The sequence below is a fragment of the Uranotaenia lowii genome, chromosome 2, assembly GCF_029784155.1.
Source record: "Uranotaenia lowii strain MFRU-FL chromosome 2, ASM2978415v1, whole genome shotgun sequence".
NCBI lineage: Eukaryota > Metazoa > Arthropoda > Insecta > Diptera > Culicidae > Uranotaenia > Uranotaenia lowii.
In genome coordinates this window covers 249974961-250002767 of record NC_073692.1, presented here as the reverse complement: position 1 = coordinate 250002767, position 27807 = coordinate 249974961, and the positions used below count along the sequence as shown (strand labels likewise).

General features: G+C 35.5%; 2 protein-coding genes across 3 annotated transcripts in view; one reads left to right on the top strand and one right to left on the bottom strand.

The window, feature by feature from the left end:
- LOC129743878 (remodeling and spacing factor 1-like) overlaps positions 1-25345 on the bottom strand; it is a 91680-nt gene extending 66335 nt beyond the window's left edge. Inside the window, exons 1-2 of one of the 2 annotated variants that reach the window (XM_055736108.1) lie at positions 24976-25345; positions 5794-5978 (exon numbers count right to left, since the gene is read on the bottom strand). In XM_055736108.1, coding sequence (XP_055592083.1) covers positions 5794-5978; positions 24976-25129 — 339 coding nt within the window. In that variant the 5' untranslated portion in view covers positions 25130-25345. The remainder of the gene's footprint in view (positions 1-5793; positions 5979-24975) is intronic. The other variant, XM_055736109.1, reaches the window with a different exon arrangement.
- Positions 1-27807, top strand: part of LOC129743880 (probable serine/threonine-protein kinase DDB_G0277071) — a 329957-nt gene that overhangs the window by 215551 nt on the left and 86599 nt on the right. The gene's annotated exons all lie outside the window — the stretch shown is intronic.

Sequence of the window (27807 nt, the reverse complement as noted above, 5' to 3'; positions counted from 1 at the left end):
TTTAGTTGCTAGAATATAGAGGAAAATAAAAATAATTATATTAATGTAACCAAATTTCGTAAAATAGAGTCTCACCTTGCTTCAGCGTACGAAAACAAACAGATTCCGTCGACCAGAATGACCTAAGCTGTTAAACGACCGTTCAAATAAAATAAACAAACAAACAAACAGATTCCAATTTGACAACTCGATTGCTGATTTTCCAGCAAACTAGATCAATTGCTGGAAAGTTCAGCAATTTGAAAACCGATTGCTGGTTTTTCAGCAAAAATGACAAGAACACAACCGAATGCTGAAAAATCCAGCAATTTGAAAACCGATTGCTGGTTTCCAGCAAAAATTTGGATTGCTGAACGTTTCCAGCAATTTTTTTGCTGGAAATTGAGGCAAAAATTTACTGTGTATGTATGTACACAGCAAATTGTTTTTTGCTGGAAACCACGCGTGGTATACCAATTGGAATTAGGAAAAGATGAACTAAAATTTACAGGCCTGTAATTTTTAAGGAGCCTTTAAATGATATGCTCACTAAGGCACAAGGTCCTAGAATTTTTAGTTCGACCTGTAAAATTACGGCAAATGTCCTGCTCCTTTTTGTTACAGGATATTTGCTGTAATTTTACAGAAAATATTTTTTTCTGTGTATGAATAATAAAATGAAATATATGCTCCTAAACATTGTGTCTCCGAAAGCTCCTATGATCAAAAATATACACTCAGAAAAATACTATTATGTATGCCATAAGATTCTCTTATGAAGTGGCGCCATAAGAAAAATTTATGAAATTCATAAGATTGTCTTATGACGCGAATGAATTCTGAAAATGAACGCCTACTTCAATAAGAGATTGTTGCTTTTCATAAGAGATTCTTATGGAAACAGTGAATCACTTTCTAATAAGAAAAACTCTAGATATTTCATGCTGAAAGCATTACTTTACTTTATTGTTTGCCAAATTTGTTTAAAATAAATCATTGATGTTCACCATCAGCAGCGCATCAACAGACGGCTCCATCAAAGTTTTTTTTGCCGCATCTTAATCTTCGTCCTTTTGTTTTTTTGCCGATCAGCTTGCTGAAAAGTAAACAATTAATGTATATTAGCTTACTAATATATTAAACGTCCACACCAATAAATCAAACTTACCATTCCGGAGATAAAAATAACATTTAACATTGAAGGAAAACTATAATAACTATGAACTGGCGATTGCTTCGTACTGTGATGATGAAAAAAAAACTGATGCAAAGAAAGAATGTGTTCATTATCTTTTGACAATGCCATTTCTTCTATTTTTCATAAGAACATCGTATAAAAATTGAAGGAATTTCATAAGACTCTTATGAAACATTATTCTACACTCTAAAAAGCGGTTCATAAGATGCATCTTATGAAAATTATAATAAGAATTTGCCTGAGTGTAGGTATACCACGCTGAATCGAAGCAATCGAAAGGTTTTTATTAATTCAACCAAGCTATAGGATAAGTTCAGATACCGGTATTTCGATAGCAACTTACCCTCTTCTTCAGTTTCAGTTTTCGATCTAACAACGCTCACTGAAGGAGATAGTAATTTGCTATCGAATTACAAATATCTGAACTTTTCTTATATCTTGGTTGAATTAAAAAGAATTTTTCGATTGCTTTGATTCAGTAGAATGATTTACCTATTAGAATGTACGATGTAATATTATATCATAAATAATCTAAATTTATGTCAAAAAAGATGCTACGCTTTTGTGCGTCAAACTTGACATAAATTTACATCATTGATGATATAATATTATGACAAATGTGTTATTCTATTAAAGCCGGAAATTTTATGTCTTTCTGTGTTTTCCACTGTAATTTTATGTCAAAAATGATGCTTCTTTTTTGTGCATCCTTTTTGGCATAAATTTACACCAAAAAATTAATAGTGTGTAGAATGTTGCTCCTATTTTGATTTTGGAATCCACTCTTCAGTTGTCAAAATGCCGTCCAAGGAAGAAGAGCAGCGTATCAAAATTTTGCTCGCGCATCGCGAAAATCCGAGCTACTCGCACGCAAAGCTGGCAAAATCGCTAAAAGTTGCCAAATCAACCGTTACAAATGTAATTAAAGTGTTTGAGGAACGTTTGTCGATAGCCAGGAAGTCCGGATCGGGGGGAAATCGAAAACCGGAAGCCGCTGAGACGACAAAGAGAGTTGCCGGTAGTTTCAAGCGAAACCCCAACCTCTCTCTCCGAGATGCTCCAAATAAGCTGGGTGTATCGTCTACAACCGTGCATCGAGCCAAAAAAACGAGCTGGACTATCGACTTACAAGAAGGTAGTGACTTCAAATCGCGACCATAAACAAAATACGACGGCCAAAACGCGATCCCGAAGGCTGTACACGACGATGCTGACGAAGTTTGACTACCACGATTTACCACGCTTCAGGACGACGAAACCTACGTCAAAGCCGACTACAAGCAGCTTCCGGGACAGGAGTTTTATACGGCAAAAGGAAGGGGAAAGGTAGCAGATATTTCAAGCACATAAAACTGTCAAAGTTCGTGAAGTAGGGATTAATCATCCTACAGGATGAAAATCCCAGAAAAAAAAGTTCGCGAAGAAATATATGGTTTGGCAAGCCATCGGTACCTGTGGCTTGAAAAGCAGCATTTTCATAGCTTCCGGGACTGTCAACCGAGAAATTGACGTGAAAGAGTGTTTGAATATACGTATGCTGCCTTTCCTGAAGAAACACGGTTGAATCGACTGAATCAAAGCAATCGAAAGATTCCTTTTAATTCAACCACGGTAAATGAAAAGTTCATATACCAGTATTTCGATAGCAACTTACTACCTTCTTCAGTGAACGTTTTCGATTGATTCAGTGAACGTTTTCGATTGATTTATTGATTGATTTCGGTTGTTCCGTACTGTTTTGGCCGGATTTGGCATCTTGCCATTACGGTAAAAAGGCCATGAAGTGGTACGCCGCCAACAACGTGCAGAAGGTTCTCAAGGACAAGAACCCTCCCAACACGCCAGAGCTCCGCTCAATTGAGAAATACTGGGCTATTGTCAAACGGAACCTAAAGAAGACCAAAAAAACTGCTAAGGACGAGCAGCAGTTCAAGGCAAACTGTTTTTCTGCGGCAAAGAAGGTCGACAATTTGGCTGTACAAAATCTGATGGCAGGGGTTAAGCGTAAGGCCCGGCAATTCGGATTTGGAAAAGCGGAAGCCTAACTGAATATTTTTCCTGAATTACTAATTAAACTAGAAAAAGAAATTTAATTTGATTTTTTAAATAAACGATTTCACCGATTTATCGCCCTTTTTTACTACTAGGAAGTGGTAGATACAGATAGAGTTGCATCTACCACCACACATTAGTAGGCCATAGTATATCTGAGCGATCACATACCATCTTTTTGTTCGTCCGCACTGCAAGTTTTCCCTTGTAGGGCGGACCACGCTTGGCCTACTAAGACCAGGCCCACCAATGGTTGCTAAACCTCGAATCGAGTACATTCAGCAACATATCTATCAACCCATCAACGCACCAACAGTCGCCAACTTGATTCGAGAAATAGCATTCGAGTAGTAAGTTTTTACAGGATTCGCTATCAGAAGATAAACAAACGCAAATACCAACCTGGATGGAAATAATGGGTGCGAAAATCAGTAAGTAGATAAAAACGCAACCAATAAAACATCTAAAATACCGAAATAGCAACACCCGGTGGGCTTGGTCTAATGTGTGGTGGTAGATGCAACTCTATCTGTATCTATCACTTCATAGTAGTAGGGCCGTGAGGAACAAAAATTTGATGTGTGATGATATGCTTCTAAATAAATTCTACCCGCTCATTTTCAACATCTTTCATTTCATCTTACCTTCTATCCATCTATATAAAAAATTTCATAATCTTTAGATGTCCCTACTAAAAAAGACATCACTTTTCACCGCTAAGTCCGATAATTTAAATCTACATAATGGTTACTTTTCAACATTTTATTGAAAAAAGCTTTAGCTTTGTTATGTTTGCTAATAATATCATCATAATTAATTTTAATTTTTGTTCACGGAATGTATTCAAACAATGAATTTCTAGTAAATTTTAGTTTGTAATTCAACAGAAAGTTTTGAAATTTTAACGTTCCGTTCGATGTGTCTTTATGAAATGTTGGACAGATCAATGTACATTTTTTTATGAAATATAGTTCCAAATTTTTATAAGAACTAGTAAGAGCAAAAACGTGAACTTGTGTACGTGTATTAGCAGAAAAAGTGCATCTGTTTTGTATTCTATGGTTAATAATGCACATTGACCATAGGACTTTTACGAAAACCAAACGATGTTTGTTTGCTTTTTCTGTTTATTTCTGCTTTAACCCTCATCCGCATTAGATTTCATTACCCTAATCAGCACTAGGAGTGTCAATTTGACACCACAAGCTCAAATCGTTTTAACTTTTGGCGTGTTAAACCGATTTAAACAAAACTTACATCAAAACCTTGTAATGTCAGTAAAATATGTTTAGAACATTATATACAGCTAAAGTTACAAGTTTTCTCGTTATTCAGCATGAAAGAAAAAAAATCCGAAAAAACATGCCTCACGAAAACTGCCGTAGTTCATATATTACACGTCCAAAAAAATATTTGCCTTATGCATATGAAAGCTGAAGTTAATGCCTACATCATGAAGACAAGAAATATTTTTTTAATTTTTTTTTTAATGAAATGGTCACAAAAACTTAAAAAAAGTGGACTAAAATACCTACTTTTCATTCGATTGCTAGTAAATACTGTTTGAGCGATGTTAGAGTTTTAGAAAAAAATATGACAACAAACTTTATTAAAATTCTAACATTTTGCTGTCTTTAGATTTTTGATGCAACAAAAATTGAAATTACTGGAATTTTTCAAAGTTCACTACTTTGCGCAATTTTTCTACTAATTGAAATTTCATCTCTTTTTGTGGTCCACCGTCAGTTAATCTACATTCTAGTGAGGTGCAACAAATCACGCTGTGAGATTTCACAAAAATATGAAAATTATAAACGTAAAATCATTCCTGAATTTCTAGAACTACAAGCAGCGCGTCCAGCAAAACGTGTTTGTTTGCTCTCCGAGTAGGTACGGTGGGTGGTGATTTGGGCAGAGAGCGAAGCCGACAGACGAAATAATGATGCGTGTCGTACGTTTCTTGGTTAGAAAAATTCTCTTTAAAGACAGTAGTTCTCGTTTGCTAGTCACGACACGCATGGTGTCAAAATGACACATAAACGCGGATGAGGGTTAAGCGTTTGCCTTTACGTCCCGGCTGAAACTTTTTTTTTCTAACCACCAAATGTCGCTTTCATAACAATCCTCCATTTCTCAATGCATAAATTTTAATTGCAGAAATATGTCTCAGTGAGAAATATCCCAGTAATTACACCATGAGAAATATCCTTGAGCGTAAAGAGGGAGAAAGGAGAAAATAACTAATAAATAATTGTTTTATATTTTATTTATTTCTGAGTGTACGTTTCAAATGGGCAGTATCGTGGAAGCATGCTAAAATAAATGTGTCTTGAAGAAAAAGCCATGCGTTATGTAAAGTAGCTTCATGAATTATTAGGACCATTCTTCAGCGGCAGGAAATGATTTATTTTTTACACAGAAATCACAAAACCTTGTATTAAAAACATAATATTAAAGGATTTAATGTTTGATAAAGGGTTTATAAAATCCCAAAAAAAAAAAATAAAGGGTTTATAAAATTCTATATAGCGCAGAATTAGGGCATATTACGGTACAAAACTTACCTTCAATATGCGCGTTTTAACGACAACGCTAGCATTTTTGTATCCAAAACGTTCTATCTCCCATGCATCTTGGCTGGAGTATGAATGAGCGAACTTTGCTAGTGTATTTTCCCATTTTCCTGATGGAACCATTTTTTTTATTTTACGTAAAAGTTTTGTATGCATATCTTCCAGAGCTGGAGAAACTGTGGATGAAAGAAAAAGATACACTTGTCAAAAACTTTCTTGTTTTATCTGTCATCTACTTTAAATCAGGTTAAGTTAAAAAAGAAATTCACTGAACACTAAAATGTGCCGAATATTGAATTTTAAATGATGACTACGCCTATTTTTTTTTTGCATATTTTACTAATGGACTATTTTTGTTTTCAAAATTCAAGTTTTTTTATTATAATTTTTTTCGATGTTTCGTTGTTTTTTTTTATAATGTAGAGAAGTGTTTTTTTTTTGTAAATTCTTTATTTGAAACGGCTCATACCTTTAGGCTTTAAGGAGCCAAACTCGTTTTGTTTGATTACAATTGTGTGCTTATATCTAGTTCACTTTTGGAAGAAAAAAAAAGATAGATAGGGAAATATGAAAATAAAAAGGATTATAGACGAAGATCAATAGTTTAAAGGAAAATATATATTTCAAACATATAGTCCAAGTCCATCAGCTTTCCTCGGGCCCGAAGGGAATCTATGAAATTAGCTCTGGCGACATGAATGTAGAGAAGTGTAATTTACCTGGAAATGCGGATACACGAATTAAAAACACACGAGATTTACATGCTAAAACTAGACTTTTCATGATAAAGTACAAATGTTACCTTCGATAATAAAAGCGCCTAAGATGTTGTTAACATACCGCTGATGAGCAGCAGAGCTGCGAATGGTCAGTGTCCTGGAGCCAATAAATATCTATCGACCTTGATTCTGCTTTGCATTTCTATGTCATGCGATACTGATTTTTGATCAGTAAGGTAATCTAATAATGTCATGACCAAGTTGAATGAATATCATTTTGCTTGCCGCGATTTTTTCTCCTTAAGGTCACGGATTACATTTTTACAATTGTTGCGCAACAAATAACGTAAAATCCCTCCTAACACAATCAGAAAACGGAATAGGAAGATGACCGTGTGTGTGAACAACAATGTCATGTTAAATTGACATTCCTGCCTGACTGACATTCTAGCTTAGTCATTGAATTCGTAGACGATGTTGATATTCTTTCGAAGACATTGACTGCTACTAGACGTTGGTCAGGATCGAACGAAAATGACTGAAAATTACCGCAATCTTGGTTGCCAGCAATGAGTTGAGCAGTTTTATTGTACACTCAGAAATGAATATAATATAAAAATAATTAGTTTTTAGGCATTCGGTTATTTCTCTGACAAAAATAAACTAAAACCATTAAAAAATAATAACTCACAATCATTTCTCATCGAGAAATATAATCCAATGCATAAAATTTAATAACTGCGATATTTTTTCCCTGACGAACGCTTTGTGTTTTGTGCGTTTGAGTCCCAGCTAACCAGGATGTGAGCACGTGCTAGATTTTCAGTAACCAAACGGTCTTCAACTTGACTACATGTTGATTCCACCTTTTGTAAATATGGGAATTGATCATGTTACAAAAGGTAGGAATCAATAGCAGCAAGTTGTTTGTAACGGAAAAAGTGTCCCTCAATGTATAGGCTATGGTCAATTATGCATATTGGCCATAGAACTTCAACGAAAATCAAATGATTTTCGTTTGATTTTGTTTGGCTAGTTCTGCTTTAAGCGTTTGTTATAAGCTCCGACTAAACTTTTTTCCCCAACCACCAGATGTCACTTCCGAATAGTCCCAATGCATAAAATTTAATAACCGAAATATTTCTCCGCAAGAAATATCCAAGTAATTACACCCAGAGAAATAACTCAGTGAGTGGGCACGGTAAAGCATGAAAATACATGAAAAATAATATATTTATATTTTTTTCATTTCTTACTCTCTCTGCATAAAACGTACCTAGTAAACATAAATAAATAAGGCAGTCTTCGACTAGTGGCAAATCAGAACAGAAGTGTTTTTTGTTGACATCTCCGAAAGACTCAGTAAGTGTGTTTTTCTTAATTATAGTTAGACACTTTAATTGACGACGAGGAAAAGTGTTACTTTTTAACAAATCACTTCCCGCGTTTGTCTGATGATAGAAAAAGATCTTTATTTATAACGCTTAGTGGACCGGTAATCTTTAGTGAGCTAAAACTGTTGTTTCCGGGTCAGAATTTAAATACCGTTACTTATGTGGACATGATAGCTCGACTTAAAGCGAGATTTGATAAGGAGGATACCGATGTGGTACAGTGTTTTAAATTAGAATCCAGGGTACAAACTTAAGATGAAACAGTAGAAAGTTTCATACTGGATTTAAAACTTATCGCTTCGCAATGTGATCTAGGGGATTACAAAGAAAAGGCCATTCGAAATAGAATTTTAGTCGGAATTAGGGACAAAGATCTACAACGAGAACTACTTAAACAGGATCGACTGACTCTGCAGACGGCTGAACGCATTGTCACCCAGTGGGAGTTAGCCTCAAACCGAGCTAAAATATTGAGTAGCAATAATGAAAGTGCTTATGTTGGCTCACTTAGATAGAGGTTGGGTAGAAGGGCAGTTCACGGTGGAAATAGATTTCAACCATCGTATAGAAGGGATGCTGACTACCGCAGCCGTAGTAGAAATCGCGGAGAGCAGAAGGGCAGGAGAGTTTCCTTTGGCGAAAGAAGTCCCAGCAGAAACCGTGAAAACCGATACAGCAATTTGATCTGCAATCGCTGCGGTCAAAAAGGACACATAAAGAGGCAATGTAACGTCTCCTTCAACAACAGGCCAGGTCCTAGCCGTGATCGTGTTCAAAGCGTGGCTGTCCCAGCTCCATCACGGAATACTGTTGGAAATATTAATGAGGCACTGAACGTACTCAGAGTTGAGTTGAGTGACGATTCTGAAGAAGATGATTCATCAGGTGAATATTATTTGTGTATGATGGTGTCGAGTTTGAACAAATCAGATAGCTCATGTTTGATAGAGGTTGGTGTAAGAGGAAATAGATTTACTATGGAAGTTGATACTGGTTCAGCTGTGACTGTAATGGGAGAAAGCATGTTTAGGACGTTTTTCAATGAAAATGTTTTTAAAAGTAAAAGAAAATTAGTGGTTGTAAATGGTGGTCGACTAGAGGTTCTCGGAGAGGCAAACGTATGGGTAACCTTGAACAATCGTAGAGAAAAACTACCTCTAGTTGTTCTGAAAGAAAATTTGTATCAGGTCAATCATAATTTGTATCCTCTTATTGGAAGAGAGTGGTTGGACATTTTTTTTTCCACATTGGAGAAATACTTTTGTTGGTGGAACATCAAGCATAAAAAATGTAGCAGTGTTGCCAAACAGAAATGCTATCGTAAGCGAACTAAAGAAAAAGTTTTCTAATGTATTTGAAAAGGATTTTTCGCAACCAATTAGGGGATATGAAGCTGAACTGGTTCTGAAAGATGATAAACCGATATTTAAAAAAGCCTACGATGTTCCTTATGGGCTAAGGGAAAAAGTCTTGGAACATTTGGAAAAATTAGAAAAAGAGAATGTTATAACACCAATTGAAACTAGTGAATGGGCATCTCCAGTTATAGCAGTAGTAAAGAAAAATCAAGATATTCGTTTGGTTATTGACTGTAAAGTGTCTGTAAATGAATGTATCATTCCTAATACCTATCCTTTGCCTCTAGTTCAGCACATTTTTGCTAAACTTTCAGGTTGTACTACGTTTTGTGTTTTGGATCTTGAAGGAGCTTATACACAGTTGTCGCTATCAGAAAATAGTAAAAAATTTATGGTTATCAATACGATAAAGGGTTTATTCACATACAATCAGTGATTGAAATCCTCACCAATTTTCTCATCAGAGGCATTCAAAATACACACTTTGAGGCCTCGCATAGCTATACAGGAGACGATACATATACATTCATTCAAACCTCCCCCCATGAGGAGGATCTGCTCTGAGAGACACTATTCGTTTGCTGCCCCGAACGAACTCTCTCAACGTTCGGTTGCTACATGATGCATGAAGAAGACGAGGCACACATACTCATTTACGTTCTTGAATTTGAATAGCTCCAGCCGAAAGCTGTCGTTGAGGAGAACATCTTCAACCTCGCCGCAAAGGTTGAGGCAACAACAAAAACAACCGAACTTATTGCGTTGCACGGCCCGCAACGTATAGTGCAAAGAGGGGGGAGGAAAAAGAAACGAAAAAACTAGCTGCCTGCGTGCGGTTGCTGTGCAATAATAGCAATAGCAGAAAAACCTCACGCATTCGATCCAGGCACAAACGAGGAGACTCGTGTTCGCTGTCCCTTTTGAATTCGCTTCCCTCAAGCTCGTAACAGGAGATGAGTGAGAGCCATTCGTTTGGTTTTTTGGATTCGCTGCCTCGAATGTATACTGCTTCTTGAAGGCGGGCCATATTGAGAGCGTATGCATCATCGGTTTTGTCGTTTTCGCTGCCTCAAAGCAACCTTTGCTTCCGAGTAAAGCAGTGAGCGAGAGAAGGTTGATCAATTCATGCTCATCAAAATTCAATCACTGCATACAATAGGCTTCCCCAAGGGGTTTCTTCAAGTTGTGCTATTTTTCAGAGTACAATGGAAAACATTTTGGCAAATATTGACTGTGTATTTGGATGATGTTTTGATATCTGGACGAATTGCTGAAGAATGTAAACAGCGATTAATTCTTGTACTTAGCCGTTTGTCGGTGGCAAATATAAAAGTAAATTGGCAGAAATGTAAATTTTTTGTATCAGAGCTGTCGTATTTAGGCCATGTTATTTCAAACAAAGGTCTGAGTCCATGTCCAGATAAATTATCTACAATAAAGAATGCAGCGGTACCGTCTAATACAACTGAGCTGAAATCATATCTAGGATTGATAAATTACTATGGAAAGTTTGTACCTAGACTATCTTTGCATCTTTCTCCACTGTACAGTTTGCTTAAAAAAGATAACAAATACAAATGGACAGTTGAATGTCAAAAATCTTTTGAGTTAAGTAAAAATGCCTTGTTGAATTCAAAAGTTTTGGATTTTTATGATCCAACTCAGCCTTTAATTATCATAACAGATGCTTGTAGTTATGGCTTGGGTGGCGTATTAGCACAAGTTGTAAAAGGAGAAGAGAAACCAATAAGTTTCACCTCATTTTCCTTGAATAATGCTCAAAAATCATATCCCATACGACATTTGGAGGCTCTTGAACTCGTTTGAACTGTAAAAAAATTCCATAAATATCTGTACGGCCACAAGTTTACAGTTTATACTGACCATAAGCCACTAATAGGAATTTTTGGAAAAGAGGGAAAAAACTCAATTTTTGTTACTAGACTTCAGAGATATGTTTTAGAGTTATCAATCTATGATTTCGACATATGCTACTGGAAAGGAGAAAAGCTAGCCAATGCTGATTTTTGTTCAAGATTTCCTTTGATACAAACTGTACCCTCAAATCTAGACACAACAGTGATACAGAGTTTAAATTATGGAAGCACAATGCCTTTGGACTATGTGGAGGTGGCAAACGAAACAGAGAAAGATCAAGTGTTGAATCAAATTTTGAAATTCGTCAAAAACGGTTGGCCATTGAGGATTGAAAGAGAATTCAAAAATATGTTCTCAAAACAAATAGATTTAGAGTTATTAGATGGTTGTTTGCTTTTCCAAAATCGTGTAGTTATACCAAAAAGTATTATTCCAAAAGTATTGAAATTACTACATGTAAATCACTCTGGGATTGTTAAAATGAAACAGCTTGCGAGACAAACTGTTTATTGGGAAGGTATAAATTCAGACATTGAGCAATATGCGCGTCATTGTTTAACATGCTGTAAAACGGCAGCACAGCCAGAGAAAGTAAAAGATTCCAAGTGGATCCCTACAACCAAACCATTTAGTAGAATACACGCAGATTTTTTCTATTTTGGGCAAAAAATATTTTTAATTGTTGTTGACAGCTATTCTAAATGGATAGAGATAGAACGGATGAAACATGGTACGGACGCCACAAAAGTTGTGAAGAAGTTTTCCAAAATATTTTCGATATTTGGATTGCCAGATATCGTGGTAACAGATAATGGCCCTCCCTTTAATTCACAAACCTTTATCAACTTCCTCAAACGCAAAGGAGTTCAAATTGTTAAGAGTCCACCTTATCATCCATCGAGCAATGGTCAAGCAGAGAGGATGGTTAGGTTGGTGAAAGACGTATTTAAAAAATATTTGATGGGGCCAGAAATCCGATTATGGGACACTGAAGATCAACTAAATTATTTCCTACTAAGTTATAGAAACACTTGTATAACAAGTGAAGAAAGATTCCCATCGGAGAAAACATTCAGTTACAAACCAAAAACGCTAATTGATTTAATTAATCCTAAAAATCATTTTTCAAAAAACATGAGTGAAAACACAGCTGAATATAGAAAACGAAAGCAGAATAATATAAAAAAAGATAAATCAAAAGATAGGTTTGAAAGTTTAGTATCAGGTGACAAAGTATGGATTAGAAATTACAAACAAAATGTAACGGAAAAGTGGATAGAGGCAATATTTGTTAAACGGATTTCTTTGAACATCTTTCAGGTGGCGTGTGGAAGCGTGATTACCAACGTACACAAAGAACAAATGAGAATTCAGAATAAGATGTCGACCCGACAAAATATTCTAATACCTATTGTATCCAACAAGCGAAGAAGAGATGAAGAAGAAGAATTGGAAGGTTTTGAAGATGAAACAAGTTTAGGCAACAATGAATTAAGAAGTTTAAATGAAAACAATTCACAATTAGAAATCGTAAGGAGATCAGCCAGAATAAAAAATAAAAGAATAGCTTTAGAAAATAAATGAATTATCTATCTATTATATAAAATTCTCTTGTAACGGTGTTTGTAGTACTACTCCTCCGAAATGACCCAAACGATTCGAATGAAATTATTTTTAGAATATTCTGTAGCCATGCGAATCGGTTTATATCGAATAAAAACAACAGAAAGTCGCATTAATTGTCCGTAATAATTAAATTAGTAGTTTTTTGAATTAAATAAAAGTCATGGCTTCCATTTTTTCGAGATTTTTTTCCTTTGGGCGCCGAGCGGGCGGTTTGTTATTCGTCTCTATGGTCGAGGCGTCGCGAACAAACGTCGTGAGAGGATAGTAACCAGGGCATAGCATACTGATTAGTGGGAATACTTGGGCGCCTATTTCTCAACCAAGCATACTTTCAATGCACGTGGCGGCGATATGAAGCCTAGATGTGTTTTTTTCTTCTTGATTCCTAGCTTATTTGTACAGCACATATGAATAAATGAAGCCTAGATGTGACCCAGATTGATATTTTACCGATAAAATCAAAACCATTTAAACGGTTTTAAATATAAAAACTGTTTTTATTTCATGTTAATTGAATCAGCAATGGTTGTCTAAAAAACATGAATTTGATACTGCTGCACATGAAAAAAAGAAAGTGGGAAGATTTACGTACGATTGAATAATTCAATACGCCTAGAAACATTTTTCGAACATGTACAAATGTTCTTAACTGAAGATAAATCAAGCGCCTTTAAATTTACAGAACAACAACAAAATCCGTTAAAAATGAACAGACACATGTACTGAACAAGAGCCTGTCCTTTAAGAAGGATTAAATAGGATTGATGTTTATTTAAAGGCCGAATGCAAAGAATTTTTTGCAACCATGTGTGTAAGTTATCAATAGTCTAAGAAGAATTTCCAGTTAAAAGGTACACTAGAGCGAATGCAAACGTTCAAAATTTACATAAAATGTATACATTATTTCTTCATTTATAAATGGTTGGGCCCAAATAAACAATCTGACTGAACAAACTCAACTTTTTCTAAAATTATTTACCGAAAAACTGTTTACAGGTTCACTGTTATCATACCCGGTGTTCCTCTATTGAGAGTTTCGATTTACAAAAAAAAAATACTTATTTTTTTAAGGTTTTGAGTTATTTCAGTATGAAATTTTCCAGAAAATGATATGAACTCATGAAACCATCGTAGCCTGAACAGATTATTTCTTTTCGAACTATTTAGTTTTTTTTTTCAAATCTGCTTTTCATTAAATGTTATTGAATCTTGAAAATATTACATAGTCTTAAATTAAATCGCAGATCCCCACCAACAATGTTCAGGATATTTTGAAATCAGAACATTATTTCGATCTTCAATTAAAAACATATTTTTTTTCTATTTTTCATACCAATCGTTTCCTTGATTCATTGGGTCATTTTTTTTTTCATTAATCAATATAAAAAAAAGTAGATTGCAGTATACAAGATTGCCAGATTTTATGCCATGGCAAATGCTGTTTGGGAACACTTCAAGTTGAAATGTGTCATATCTATAAGTTCGGTATCTAGAAAAACTTTTTGAACATGGTTTTGGTGAAAATATGTATATTAATTCAAACTACTTCGAGGGGTGAGGATGGTGAACAAAAAGCTGTCCCAAAACTAATTGGGAGCTAAAAGCGCTGCGTTAGGAATATTAATCCTAATGCAGCGCTTTTAGCTCCCAAATACTCTAAAAATTGTCTCAATATTCAAAACTTTATTTTCATAAAGTATCATATGCAATAAAATACAATAAATGAGAAACTTTTGATTTCGATTCAAACCTTAATATTATTTCGAACAAAGTGGAATAAATCAACAAAATGGTAAACAATAAATGAAACATACATATTATCAACATACAATTATTTATGGAAAAAGTTACAAAAAGTGATTTTTTTTTGCAATAGGCTAGCAAGTTGGACGATAACATCGAACTGAAAAAAATAAACCATTTTAAGACAAGAACCTGAAACCTGACCATTCGTTGATATACAAAAAATCTGAATGAAAGAAAAGTTAATAAAAAAGTATTCATGAAAGTTGCATGTAAGATTTATTGAAAGTTATTTATTTGTTTATTTAAGAAAAGATCCGTAGAACTGAATTAAAATTGTTGGGTTTTATTTCGATAGAACTAAGCGGGACAATTCGAGTAAACGGAAATGAGAGAAATTTTAAAAAAAACTAGAACATGTTCACAAAAGCGAGACGATTAACAACTCAATATTACATAAATTTTAAAAGTTGATCAGCGAAGAAAAATTGGAAAATGGACGCCAAATTTAACAGGGTAAGACGAAGTTTACCGGGTCTGCTAGTAAATTAATAAAATTAAGCATTAGATGTAAGTGAAATTTTAAAAGGGAAGAATTATTATGTTTTTCGACTTTCACTTCCAAACCCCATTCGCTGAGTGGTTTGAAGAGAGAGGGAATTACTCTCTCTGCATAACACGTACCTAGTAAACATAAATAAATAAGGCAGTCTTCGACTAGTGGCAAATCAGAACAGAAGTGTTTTTTATTGACATCTCCGAAAGACTCAGTAAGTGTGTTTTTCTTAATTATAGTTAGACACTTTATATATCAACAAAATACTTGGCACATGGTACTTTTAACATACTTGACTCAAAAACATAAGTGCGTATGATAATTTTACTATGGTAAACATTCTTGTATCAGAAGTAATCGAGACATTCTCCTTAAAGCTGGTATGTCACTGATTGTCTCAAAACTCTTGTATGGCAGTAGACTTACTAGCCTCAACATCGACGGAATGAATGGCGCTTTATCATCAACATATAATGAACTCGTAAGACTGGCTACAGGAGCCTTTCGTTCTTGTCCTGTGGATTCGATCCTAGCCGAATCTGGTTGTTTGCCTTTTAATTTGCTTACCAGTGAACGTCTGTCAACCTTATCTATACGGCTATCTGAAAAAGAATTTATCCCAGAAAATATTCCCCTGCACTATCGGGTTAAAGAACTATTACAGCTGACTACGAATTTGATTTTACCGGAAGTTTCCAAAGTAGAGTACTGCTTTATGCAAAAATGGTATTGCCCCAACATAAATATCGACCAACATATATGTAAAAACATCAAAGCTGGTACTACTAGCTCGATTGTTCGTCCAGTCTTTTCCAACTTTATTTTAAAATACAATGCCCATATTAAAACGTATACTGATGGATCGAAGGAAGATCATAAAGTAGGAGCAGGAATTTTAAGAAATGACGTTGAAGAATGCTTTGGCCTTCCAGCTATGTGTAGCATTTTTTCGGCTGAGGCCTTTGCTTTGAAACATGCAGTATCTAAAGCGAACCCATATGAAAACACAATTATACTGACTGACTCTGCTAGTTGCATTGATGCACTGCAACTAGGGACCTCCACACACCCATGGATTCAACAGACCCGTACAATGTTGGCCAATAATAACATAACTGTAGCCTGGATACCCAGCCATACAGGCATCCCGGGCAATGATAGAGCTGATAGATTAGCCAAATCCGGTTGTAATGAATCTCCCCCGATTGTTGCTGTTCCCGCTCAAGATAAAAAACGATTAGTTAAAGAGAAAATACGAGAAAAATGAAAAAATACGTGGAGATGTTCGACGAACTTCCTGAGGAGAATTAAAACATGCACTTCCAAACCAACGGATCGCAGAAGCGCAACCGAGCAGAGAATTCTAAGTAGAATGAGAATAGGTCATACTCGTTTGACCCACTCATTCTTATTCGAAAAGAATCCTCCACCTGTCTGCCAGTATTGTGGAGAGCAAATTACAGTCCAGCATATACTTGTTGATTGTAGACGATACTAGCTGACCCGGTGTGCTTTGCTACACCTTCCAAAAGTTATTGAAATTTGTGGTACCTGGCTATTTAACTTTTCGTTGATTTGCTCAACATTCTAATTTCATTTTTAAAATTTTGTAAATATTTTTTCAAAATAAAATTGCAACTTTATTTATTTTGAAATCTTAATTAATCGCTGTTATTTTTTAATGTGGAGAGGGTATGAAATTATCCTAGAAACATTTTTTGCAACAAAATATCGTCACGGGACACTTAGTTTACCTATTCGTTCTCGGATTATTATACAAATTGTGTGAGTGACCTCCTCCATTCCTTCATTCCTAATGGAAGGCAGGAGGGTCTCATAACATCAGGAAAATACTTCTTGTATACAAATACGATCCCATGTCATATATGGCTTCATTCTCGATAAGTTATTCAAACATGGGTGACCCTCTCCCCAATTTGTATCTCAACTCTGGCAGGAGAAAGGGGTCTCAAACCATCGAAGGAACATTGTCAGTGCACAGTGCTCTCTTGCAAATAAGGTTTCATATTCTCGATTAATTATCGAAAAATTTAAAAAAAATTGTATAAGTGACCCTCTTCCCACTTTAATAAATATATAAACAAATAAATAAACAAATATATCGTTCCACTGAATGGAGGGAGGGATGTTAAACCACCGGAAAAAAAACTTTTCTCGTGTTCGAATACCCTCTCAAGCCAAATTTGGTTTCGTTTGCATTTTTAGTTGTCGATTTATGCTATAAAATTAGTATCGGAGCCCCTGTTTCTACCTATCCCCTAACTGGTAGGTCATGATCAAACATTCCGTGAATTCAAATACACTCCCATGCCCAATTCTGTTCCATTTGCTCGATTGTATGATTGATCCCGTGTCATATTATGTTCCATTTGTTATATAAGTTCTAAGTTTATGCAAAACAATCGTATGTGAGCTCCCGTCTTCTCTAACTGTATCCCCAATTGAAGGAGAAAGAAGTTCCAAATAAGAAAACAACCATTTTACGTATATAAATGCTTTCCCATGGCAAAGTTGTTTCCATTTGCTCAATTAGTTCTCGAGTTATGCGGAAAATTGTGAAGGAGCCCCCCTCTCTCCTTCCTATCACGCAACTGGAAGGAGGCAGTAGTACCAAATATTCACAAAACCATTCCTTGTGCTCAAATACCCTCCCAAGCCAAATTTCGTTCCATTAGCTGGGTAAGTTCCCGAGTGATGTGAAAAATTGTATGTGAGCAGCCTCTTCCCTTAAGATTTTCCGACTTGAAGAACGGAAGGTTCTGAAAATATCATAGAAACATTTCTCGTAATCAAATGCCTTCCCACGCTAAATTTGGTTCAGTTTGCTTGATTAGTTTTCCAGTTATGCTGAAAATTGTAAATGAGACCCCTCCCCACTTTCTATCAGCTAACCGGAAGGAGGGAGGGGTACCAAATATTCATAGAACTATTTATCGTACCCAAATACCCTTCCAAGTCAAATTTAGCTCCATTTGCTTGAAAAGTTTTCAAGTTATGTAATAAAATAGGAATTAAAGGCCCCTTCCTCCTTCCTGTATTTCCAATGGAAGGAGGGAGTGCTCTGAAATAATCATGAAACCATTTCTCGTATTCCACTACCCTCTTATGCCAAATTTTGTTCAGTTAGCTTGATTAGTTCTCCAGTTATGTGAAAAATTGTAAGGTGCCCCCCCCCCCCCTACCTATCACCCAACTGGAAAGAGGGAGGGGTACCAAATATTCTTGAATACATTCCTCGTACTCAAGAACCCAGCCATGCCAAGTTTGGTATGATTTGCTTAATCAGTTCAAGAGCTATGACGACTCATTACTTTTATTTGAGAGACCCCCCCCTTCCTGTTAGAGGGATGGTCTGGACCTATAATAGAATCCTTCCCCGGCCTCCAATACCCCCACCTACCAGGTTTCACGCAAATCGGCTCAGTAGTTTCCGAGTCTATAGGGAACAGACAGACAGACAGAAATTCATTTTTATATATATAGAAGATGTGAAGAAGAGATAACTTTGTATGGGGACCCCCCTTTCATAAAAAGTGAGATTGTTGAAACAATTATACAAAGCATCTCTGACCCAAAAAACCCTCGGATACCAAATTTCACTTCATTCCGACCGACCATTCATACGTGATGTTGTTACAAAGAAAACGCCTCCATTTTTATATATAAGATGATCAAGCTAGGATAAACCACTGTCTCACCGGTGACATTTGCGAAATTCTAAAAACGAACCAGATAAAGAAAAAGCTCTCCTACGATTCATAAAAAGTGTTGATTTATGGAACAAAATTTAATAGATTTAAGAACTAGTTTGTATAATTCTTTTTCGGACACGAATGCCAAAAGTTGGTAAAATGTCCTTAATTAAATAAATAATAATAATAATAAACATTCTTGTTGTTTATACTTATTAATGATCATTAATTATCAAATCCGTGAGTAAACAAACAAGTTTTGATCTGCTTTCACGTTTCATAACTTTCAAAATCTTTCCAGAGCATCGGAAGAACACACTCACATTGACCGACGTGTGTCGGAAGTGTGGATTTTCATGTTTTAAATAATGTCATAATGCATGCATGCAAATAAACAACCATGCATATTAATTTTACTATTTTAATCAAGCACCTCGTGCATACTAATCTTTATCATAACACATACTACTTTCACCATGAAACATATCAATTTCACTATGCTCGAAGTAAAACAATGCATCATTTCATTGACAATTTTACTAAAACGCAGTCGAATTTACTTGCGCAGCCAAATTGAGCACATGGTAAAATAGCTATGCGTAAAGTATTTTAAACAACAAAACATATTTGACTAAAAAAATATGGTTGCCTTTTGTTCACTTGAACCACGGATCAAGTAGTTTTACTATTTTTTTTTTTTTGTGTGTATGTTATATCTACACGAAAAATAACAAAAAGGTAAATTTTACCGAGATAAAAAGGCGAATGCTTGTTAATTCCAAAAAGGTAACTTTTACTTCACCGAGGTGAAACTTACCTCACAACAGGTAAAGTTTACCTGAATCGAGCAGACAAAAAAGGTAAATTCACCAAAAAAAGGCAAAACTTACCTCGTAGTGTTGAGAGTTGTCTCATCGAAGCAATCAACTGTGGTATGCAATGTATGCAAATGCAATTGTTAATAAAATAAGTTAAGCGTGAACTATCTCGAGAGAGAATTCGAACTACAAAAGAATAAAGATGATCATAGAAGATCACTCTTAGTCTAGCCATCAATTAAGGTGGAGGCGAACTGAAATCCGTGTTTTATTCTATTTGGAAAACCTCTTTTTACTGAAAACTATAATTCAATAAAGTTACTTAAGTTTTGATATTGTTATATAAAGTGAATACATTACAGTGGCGACGGGGGAAAACAAGGAGCTCAAACAAAATCTTTTTGATTTTTAGAGTGAGCGATATTCTTTTTCTTCAAAGCTCCAAGACTTCCCGGCATCACTTGAACCGAACCAGTTGAGTTGGCATCTAACGCTAACGTTGTGAGCTGCAAGCGAATTCGTCTCCGAGCAAGCAAAAGCTCCGATAACCAGTGAGAGAGCGCGACAGCGGACAGCTGGTACGAGTGAGACGTGAGTCGGAAAATCATTTTCGTTTGACTCTGGTGAGAAGCGGATCGGCACTTACTTTATCGCTTGCTTCGGTGTGATAGAAAATCACTGCGAGAGTTGGTTTTTTTGATGACGGTTGCCGTGGTGGATTTTTTTGGTTTTGCGGCATAAAATTGATGCTGTTGGAGTTAATTTCTGCCGCTGTGGGTGTTGTTGTTCCTGGTGAGGTCTGGTACGGACTGTTGTGGAAATTGGTTTGCTGCCTTGCTGTTAAAAAATCGTTGTTGCCCGCTGCTGAGATACGTTTGCTGTTGTTGTTGCCTGCTGCTGCTGATACTATCGATTCGAGTTGCGTTTGTTGTGGTCTGGTACAGGCTGCTGAGGAGACAGGTTTGTGCTGCAAAACCGTGAGTAAACAAACTTATTTAACTGATTGTGTTCTGTATTGAACATTTTAGCCAATTTTATTTTGATCTCATTCATTATGGCTGGAAACATTGGTTCCATTGATCACTACAGGGTTGGCAGACCGTTTGCCAATTACGTAGAGCGTTTTGAGATACTTTGCCAATTAAATCTGGTTAAGCCGGAAGTTAAGAAATCTTGGTTTATCTCGTTAAGCGGAGATGATGTGTTTGACGAGATTAAACTGTTATTCCCTAAAAAAGATATTAATGATTTAACATACGACGAAATTATAAAGAAATTAAAATCGCGTTTTGACAAATCGGAGCCAGCGTTGATGAATCGTTACAGATTCAGTAAACGGGATCAGGGTCAAACAGAATCAGCTGAAAACTTTATTCTCGCGATTAAAATGTTAGCTGAGAATTGTAACTTTCGCGAATTTAAAGATGAGGCCATTCGCGATCGGTTAGTCTTTGGGTTAAGAGATAAGGAGCTTCAGCATAAGCTATTAATGGAAGACGACGTGACCTTAGAGGCTGCCGAAAAGATGGTAGTAAGTAATGAATTAGCCGTAGAAAGGGCCAAGGTGATTGGGGAGAGTTCAGGAGGCAATGTGTTCTCGATAAAGCATCGTTTGGGAAGAAAGGATGAGGGTTACCCCTACCGGCGGGATGTTGCGTCAAGATATCGGCCAGGTTCTAGGAGTAGGAGCCGTGATCGTGGGGAAAATTACTGCTATTTTCCGGGTAATCGAGTCCGAGAAGATAGTAGAGATAGATATGGATACAATATGAGGCGTGATAAAAAAGAATGGAATGGGCACAACAACGCAATTTTCAACAATTATAGAGAAAGGGGACATATTCGAAAAAATTGCCCTTTACTCAATAGCGGAACTAAATGCAACTCAAAGGCAGTCAAATTTGTGGAACAAGAGATTCAGCAACAATCTGTTGTTCCATTTGACAAGTTTAATAGAATGAATTTACATGCATCAAGTGACGAATCAGACATCAACTATATGAAAATTGATAGCAATTTAAATGAACCATGTATGATTCAAGTTATGATTGAAGGAAAAAAACTGTCCATGGAGGTGGATACAGGATCGGCAGCATCGGTCATAAGCGTTCCTTTATATAGAAGGTTTTTTAATACCTCTGCTATTAATTATTGCTCAAAAAAACTGGTGGTAGTCAATGGAGCAAAATTGACTATTTTCGGACAGATTTGGGTGGAAGTTTATTTGAACAACATTAAAGCAAAACTTAATTTGATTATCCTACAAAGTGATGTTGATTTTACACCGTTATTTGGCAGAGACTGGATTGATTTCTTTTTTCCAAATTGGAAATCCAGCTTTGTAGGATCAGCATGCGTCAATAATTTGCACACTGAAGATCAACAAAATGCTACAGTATGTATGTTAAAACAAAAATATTTAAAAGTACCATCATGTCACCATCTACCGCCCAGTTAAGCGGTTTTTCAACTTCAAACATGTGTAATAAAAAAACGACGGCAGATTTTTATTCGCTTTCTTTTCCAATACATCCCAAAACTGCTCTACTTTCAATAAAAAAATTAGTGGAATGCGAAAAATGTACGCTTTTCAAAATAATTAACAAAACTTTGGGAAGTTCAACTGGCCCTATTACCGCCCACTCGACTTTTTCGGGTATCGATAATGTTTTCTTAACCCTCATCCGCATTAGGGTGTCATTTTGACACCATTGCAAGACCTGCTTCGAAATTGGCCAACGCGGATTTTTGTAGCCGATTTCCTTTGCAACAATCAGTTCCCAGGAGCCTTGACGGAGAGAATGTTAACAGCATAAATTTTTCGACAGAATTTCCTTTAGATTTTTCTTTAGTTTCGAAAGAAACAAAAGATGATAAGTTTATTATGGAAATATATTGTTGAAGGTTGGCCAAGAAATGTGAACAGCAAATTTAAAGATTTTTACTCTCAAAAGGAAAAATTGCAAATAGTTGAAGAAGTTTTACTACTTGATGAAAGAGTAGTAATTCCTTTTGTTTTGAGACAAAAAGTTTTGAGCATGTTACACAAAAATCACGGAGGTATGATAAAAATGAAGCAACTGGCCAGGCGAACAGTTTATTGGCCAGGGATAAATCCGGATATTGAGGAGTTCGTTAAGGGATGTAATATTTGTACTAGGATGGAAAATGTAGAAAAGCCGAAGGAAAAATCTTCATGGATTCCTACAGTGCGTCCTTTTAGTAGAATTCATGCTGATTTTTTCCATCATAATGGAAATGTATTTTTATTAATAATTGACAGTCATACGAAATGGCTTGAGGTAGAGCATATGCGTTATGGGACTACTGCAAAAACTGTTATAAAAAAATTCGTAAATATGTTTGCTCGTTTTGGTTTTCCGGATGTGGTAGTGACAGATGGTGGTCCACCTTTCAATTCCTATGGCACAAAATTCCAAAACTAAGAATCGAGGATTATAAATTAAAGTTTGACAGCTTTTCATACTCGAATCAGCATTGAGAATAAATGAAAATTTCAATTATGAAAATCTATTTTAAAATTTAATCACAGGCTAAATATTTGTTTTCTTTATATACACTTAAAACTTTCTTGACTCGATATTTTCCAAATTATTAAAATTGATATGAAATCAAACCATGTTAGAAGAGTTGACGATCCAGAAGAGAATCCATGTACTTAATGGTAATCAGAATCAGATTGAAAAGAAAAATCTGAGAGTTTAAGGTTTTTTTCGTGAAAGTAATGTTCATTGATCATTACTTATATATTTTGATTTTTTTGTTGTGGCGTTTACATAGCTGTGGGAAGCTGACGCTGAAAAGGAAATGTGGGTAGAGGGGTCAGGGAAATAAAAGTTTAGAGTAGGCAGCTTAGAATAGTAAGCGATTTTGAGACGTTGGATATATTTTGATTTTTTTCTATTAAAAACAAAAACAATAAATCTTTATGGCTCTTTCAAACTTTGAAATTTTGAAAATTTAAGGTTTTTGGCTCTTGCGACTCAAAAGGTTCTCAGGATGAATAAACCTACTTGGTTTAAAATCCATGAGAAAAAAGAATTAAAAAAAAAAAAGCTCAAAAGGTTGCCGACCACTGGCCTAGAGTGTTTGTAATGAAATTCGAAACTGTAGTTGTAGCTTTCTTATTTAAAGCGGTGGCTTCTAAATTACGTTGTTATGGACTGCTGGTGTCTTCACTTACCCCGCTTTATGGGGTAAGTGGGAACGGTAGATTTTCCTTTTGATTTCTCAGTAAATTTTCAACAAATTTACTTTATTTCTTGAACCGTCCAAAATATTGAAAAAAGTTCATGGTACTATTAGTAAGGTAAGGCATCTTTCAATGATAATTGTCTGTAATTTATGTTGCAACACACGAGATCCGATTTTATCGAAAATATATACTTGTTCCAGAAAAAAAGATATACTTTCCTCAACTTTTCATGATCCGAATGCTAAATAAAGCTAAATTGTATTGAATGAAGGAGAGAAAATTGAAAAAATGTGTAAACATCAAGTATGTATAAAGCCGTCCCCACTTACCCGAGTTAGGGTTTGGGGACAAAATATTACATTTTTGCAAGTAAACTCTTTTTTCTTAATTTTAACCGTCATTTTTTTTCCTAACAGATTGTTTCGAATGTTAGGATTGTTTCTATGTAGAGTTTTTCATTAAGAGCCAGCTAGTTAACGAGAAAATTGCTCCACATTGCAGTCAAAAATAGAAAATTAACAAAAAAGTTACCGTAAACTTCCGCTATTGTCAGAATCGTATCTGTTTTTCAGTTATTGGATAGATTTCAAGTAAAATTAACATTTTGCATTAAAAGTTTGAAAAAATAGTTTACAGTATTGTTTTAATAGCCATCGTCCCCACTTACCCCGGTGTACCTTAACTAAATTTTAATAGTTTTCACAAATTTCATTTATTTTTGGAAGATGTAGCAAAGCACACCGGGTCAGTTAGTAGGTATTTCAATATAAAAACGATGGAATATAAAAAATGTATTATTTCACACCTGGATCTATCCTGGAGAAACCAGTGGGAAGATAAGGGCGAATTTGATATCAAGCGGTTATTTGTAGTTTGTTATTTATTAACAGCGGTGTGCCGTAGATTTTCAATTAATTGGTAGATTTTCATTCGAACTCATTCTAGCTCAATACATGCACAGCGCAATAGTTGAAATTATGGTGGATGATTAGTGTGAATGATAATGTTGATATCACTTTAAATTAATGAAAGGTTACTATGGAAGAACTATATAGGTATTTGATTACCTGTTTCTATATTTATATTTTTTTTTTTTTTTTGAAGGTTCCCGTAAATAAAAATCACAATTACAAATTAATAAAATAGACCTACCATTCGAATTATCTTCCAACATCCTTGAAAGTGCGGAGATATTCAATTCATCGATTCCACAATCCTTCGAAAACCTTTCCAGAAACATGCATATTGCTGTGAAATTAGGATCATTTATGCACGAATTTGGATTATGCGCTTCACCGGACGCCATTGTTCGCTATCACTTGAAATGGTTCTCGCCGCGTAATTGTCCGATAATTTTACAACGCACAAACATCACACGATATAATCAACCTTGTTCTGGGTTTCAAACATATAGAATTCCTCAATTTTTTTACCTCACTTATGAAACAAAACAAAAATGTTCCAACACGAAGAACACAAACTCGGCCATTGTTTTTTTACGGAAAAATTAGGATACACGCTTATTTGAGTTCATATACACGCTAAGAAAATTCTACAATTTGGTACACGCTCCTTTATTTTAACTCAAAATTAAGTACGACCGACGTTCAAAACATACACGGACAGAAAAAACAACCCACTCTAGGTACTTTTGACGTACACACTCATTTGGCGGAACCCCTTAAAAATGTAAAAATGACCCATTATTGCGAACGTCGTCGATCTGTCAAATAAAGGGTCATTTGGTCGGGTCAATATTACACATTTTTTAGAAAACGCCTAGTACGCTTCAGGAAGTGTAGTTTAAGGTGTTGTCATAGTTTGTTATTCGAAAGCGCACAACGAACAACGAAAGCGCACATCATTTCAATAATTTCAGAGTAAGTATTTGAAATTATTTATCGGATTATGTATATTGTTATTTGAATACTCATGAATGATTCTCGGAACAGGCGGAACAAAAGCGAAAGAAACGGTTTGATCCCCGAGAAATGTTTTTTCTCCGAACCTTAGCCGCGGTTCATCAGCAGAAACCGAACCGGATGGAGTTGGAAGGGCCCCAACTTTCTTGCGATAGCTTCCAGGTGAAATTTTTAGAATTTTATACAAAAACGATTTATTGAAATTTTAAAATATTTTCAGACTTCCTGATCTGGATGACCAATGGCAAACTGTTGAAATTATTGATTGACATGGAATAAAGCTGCATATTTTTCAATTTTCAATCTGTTATTTTCTTTTAATTTAATTTCCCTTGTATGCAACATTGCTTGAGATCAGAAAAAGCCCCCATCCCTATCAAGCGCAGTTTGAAATAATGTGTAAATTTGACCCGACGATGTGACGTACAGCCTATGTACCCTATAAAGGGTACAAGGCCTGTACACCAAAAAGGAGTTAACCCAGTCTTATCCGATAACGGATCAAAACTACACTATAAGGGGTTGCGCCAGATGAGTGTGTAAATCGCCACTTCAGTGCAGGAACTTACTAGTAGGTTAAAGCACAACAACCTAAAAGTAGGTAGTTGTGCTTTAAGGTCCCAGTGGGTAGTTTTCACCAACTCCGTTATTTTATGAAAAAATTGAAATAGAACCTAATGGAATGAATTTTTAATACTTTTTAAAAGCAAAATGACTGAAAAGGAGATCAAGTTCCTATATTCATGGATTTTCGAACTCAAGAAAATAAGACTTAAGAATATAAAGGTGAATTTATTCAGCTATCAGCTATTAATTGTTTCAGATAGTGATTTTTTTTTTTAGGTTTTATTTTTGACACTTTACCAGCATTATGGCATTCGTGTCTAGCTAATTATCGTTTTACAATGTTTCGTAGATTTTACATTTCTTTAAACATTTTATGAGTGATTTTTTTCATGTAAGTCTTCGTTTTTTAAAATTTCGTTAACTGTTCCATTTATGTTGTATTCTTCTCGAGCTTCTTTGTACCCGTGGCAATCCGTCAAAATGTGCTGGACAGTAGTTCGTACACCGCAGAACTGGCATACTGGAGCAGGACTTTTTTCAAACAAGTAAGCGTGTGTCAGCCTAGTGTGCCCGATGCGTAATCTTGTGAGAATGCGCTGGTCGGAAGGACATTTTTGGTCTACGTATTTTGTTGGTGCATATTTATGTTGTCTTAGGAATGATTGGTTTAAACGCCATCGATGTTCCCAAGTCATCCATATGATAGCTTTTATGGATCGTACAGCGTCTTGAGCTGGAATTCTGGAGTCAACAGATGATGTGGAGCTGATGCGTGCAATATTTGCACATTTGTCTGCTTCTTCATTTCCGGGTATACCGGCATGACCAGGCACCCAAGTAAAAGTTATGTTTTTATCTATTAAAAGATTCTCCAGTGATTGGATCCACGGATGTTTCGAATTTCCTTTTAGAAGTGCATCTAAACAGCTGGCTGAGTCGGTTAAAATCAGAGTGTTTTGATTTCTGTTAGCTCCTTGAGCAGCAACGTTCAAAGCATACGCTTCAGCAGAGAAAATGCTGCATTCACCTGGTAGAGCACGGCTGATTTTCCTTGGCGATGTGTAAATTCCAGCTCCTGACCCAAGAAACAATTTTAGTTTTATAAGAAACTAGAAGGGTACTTTCAAACTGCGCTATAAAACAACGTTTTGTTTTATAACCTCCATTAAAACATCTTTAAAACCCTTACAAGTGTAAAAAGGCCCACCTACAGGAGGTTCTGAAGAACACATTACAAGTACCTTATAAAACCAGGTTGCGTCAGATGAAAGTTGTCAAATTTTAGTTTGAGTGAAATTTTTTTTGAGTGAAAATTAAATTTCTTACAGCGGTTTTGAAATTGAATTGATGAAAAAAAAATCTAATTAGTCGAAAAGATAATAGGATGGTTCCATTTTGTCAAGGATAAAAAATACAGAATATTTATTGTCAGTTGCATGAATTTTTAGACTATTGAGAGAATCTGATTTGACAGATAACTCGCTAACTTTCAGCT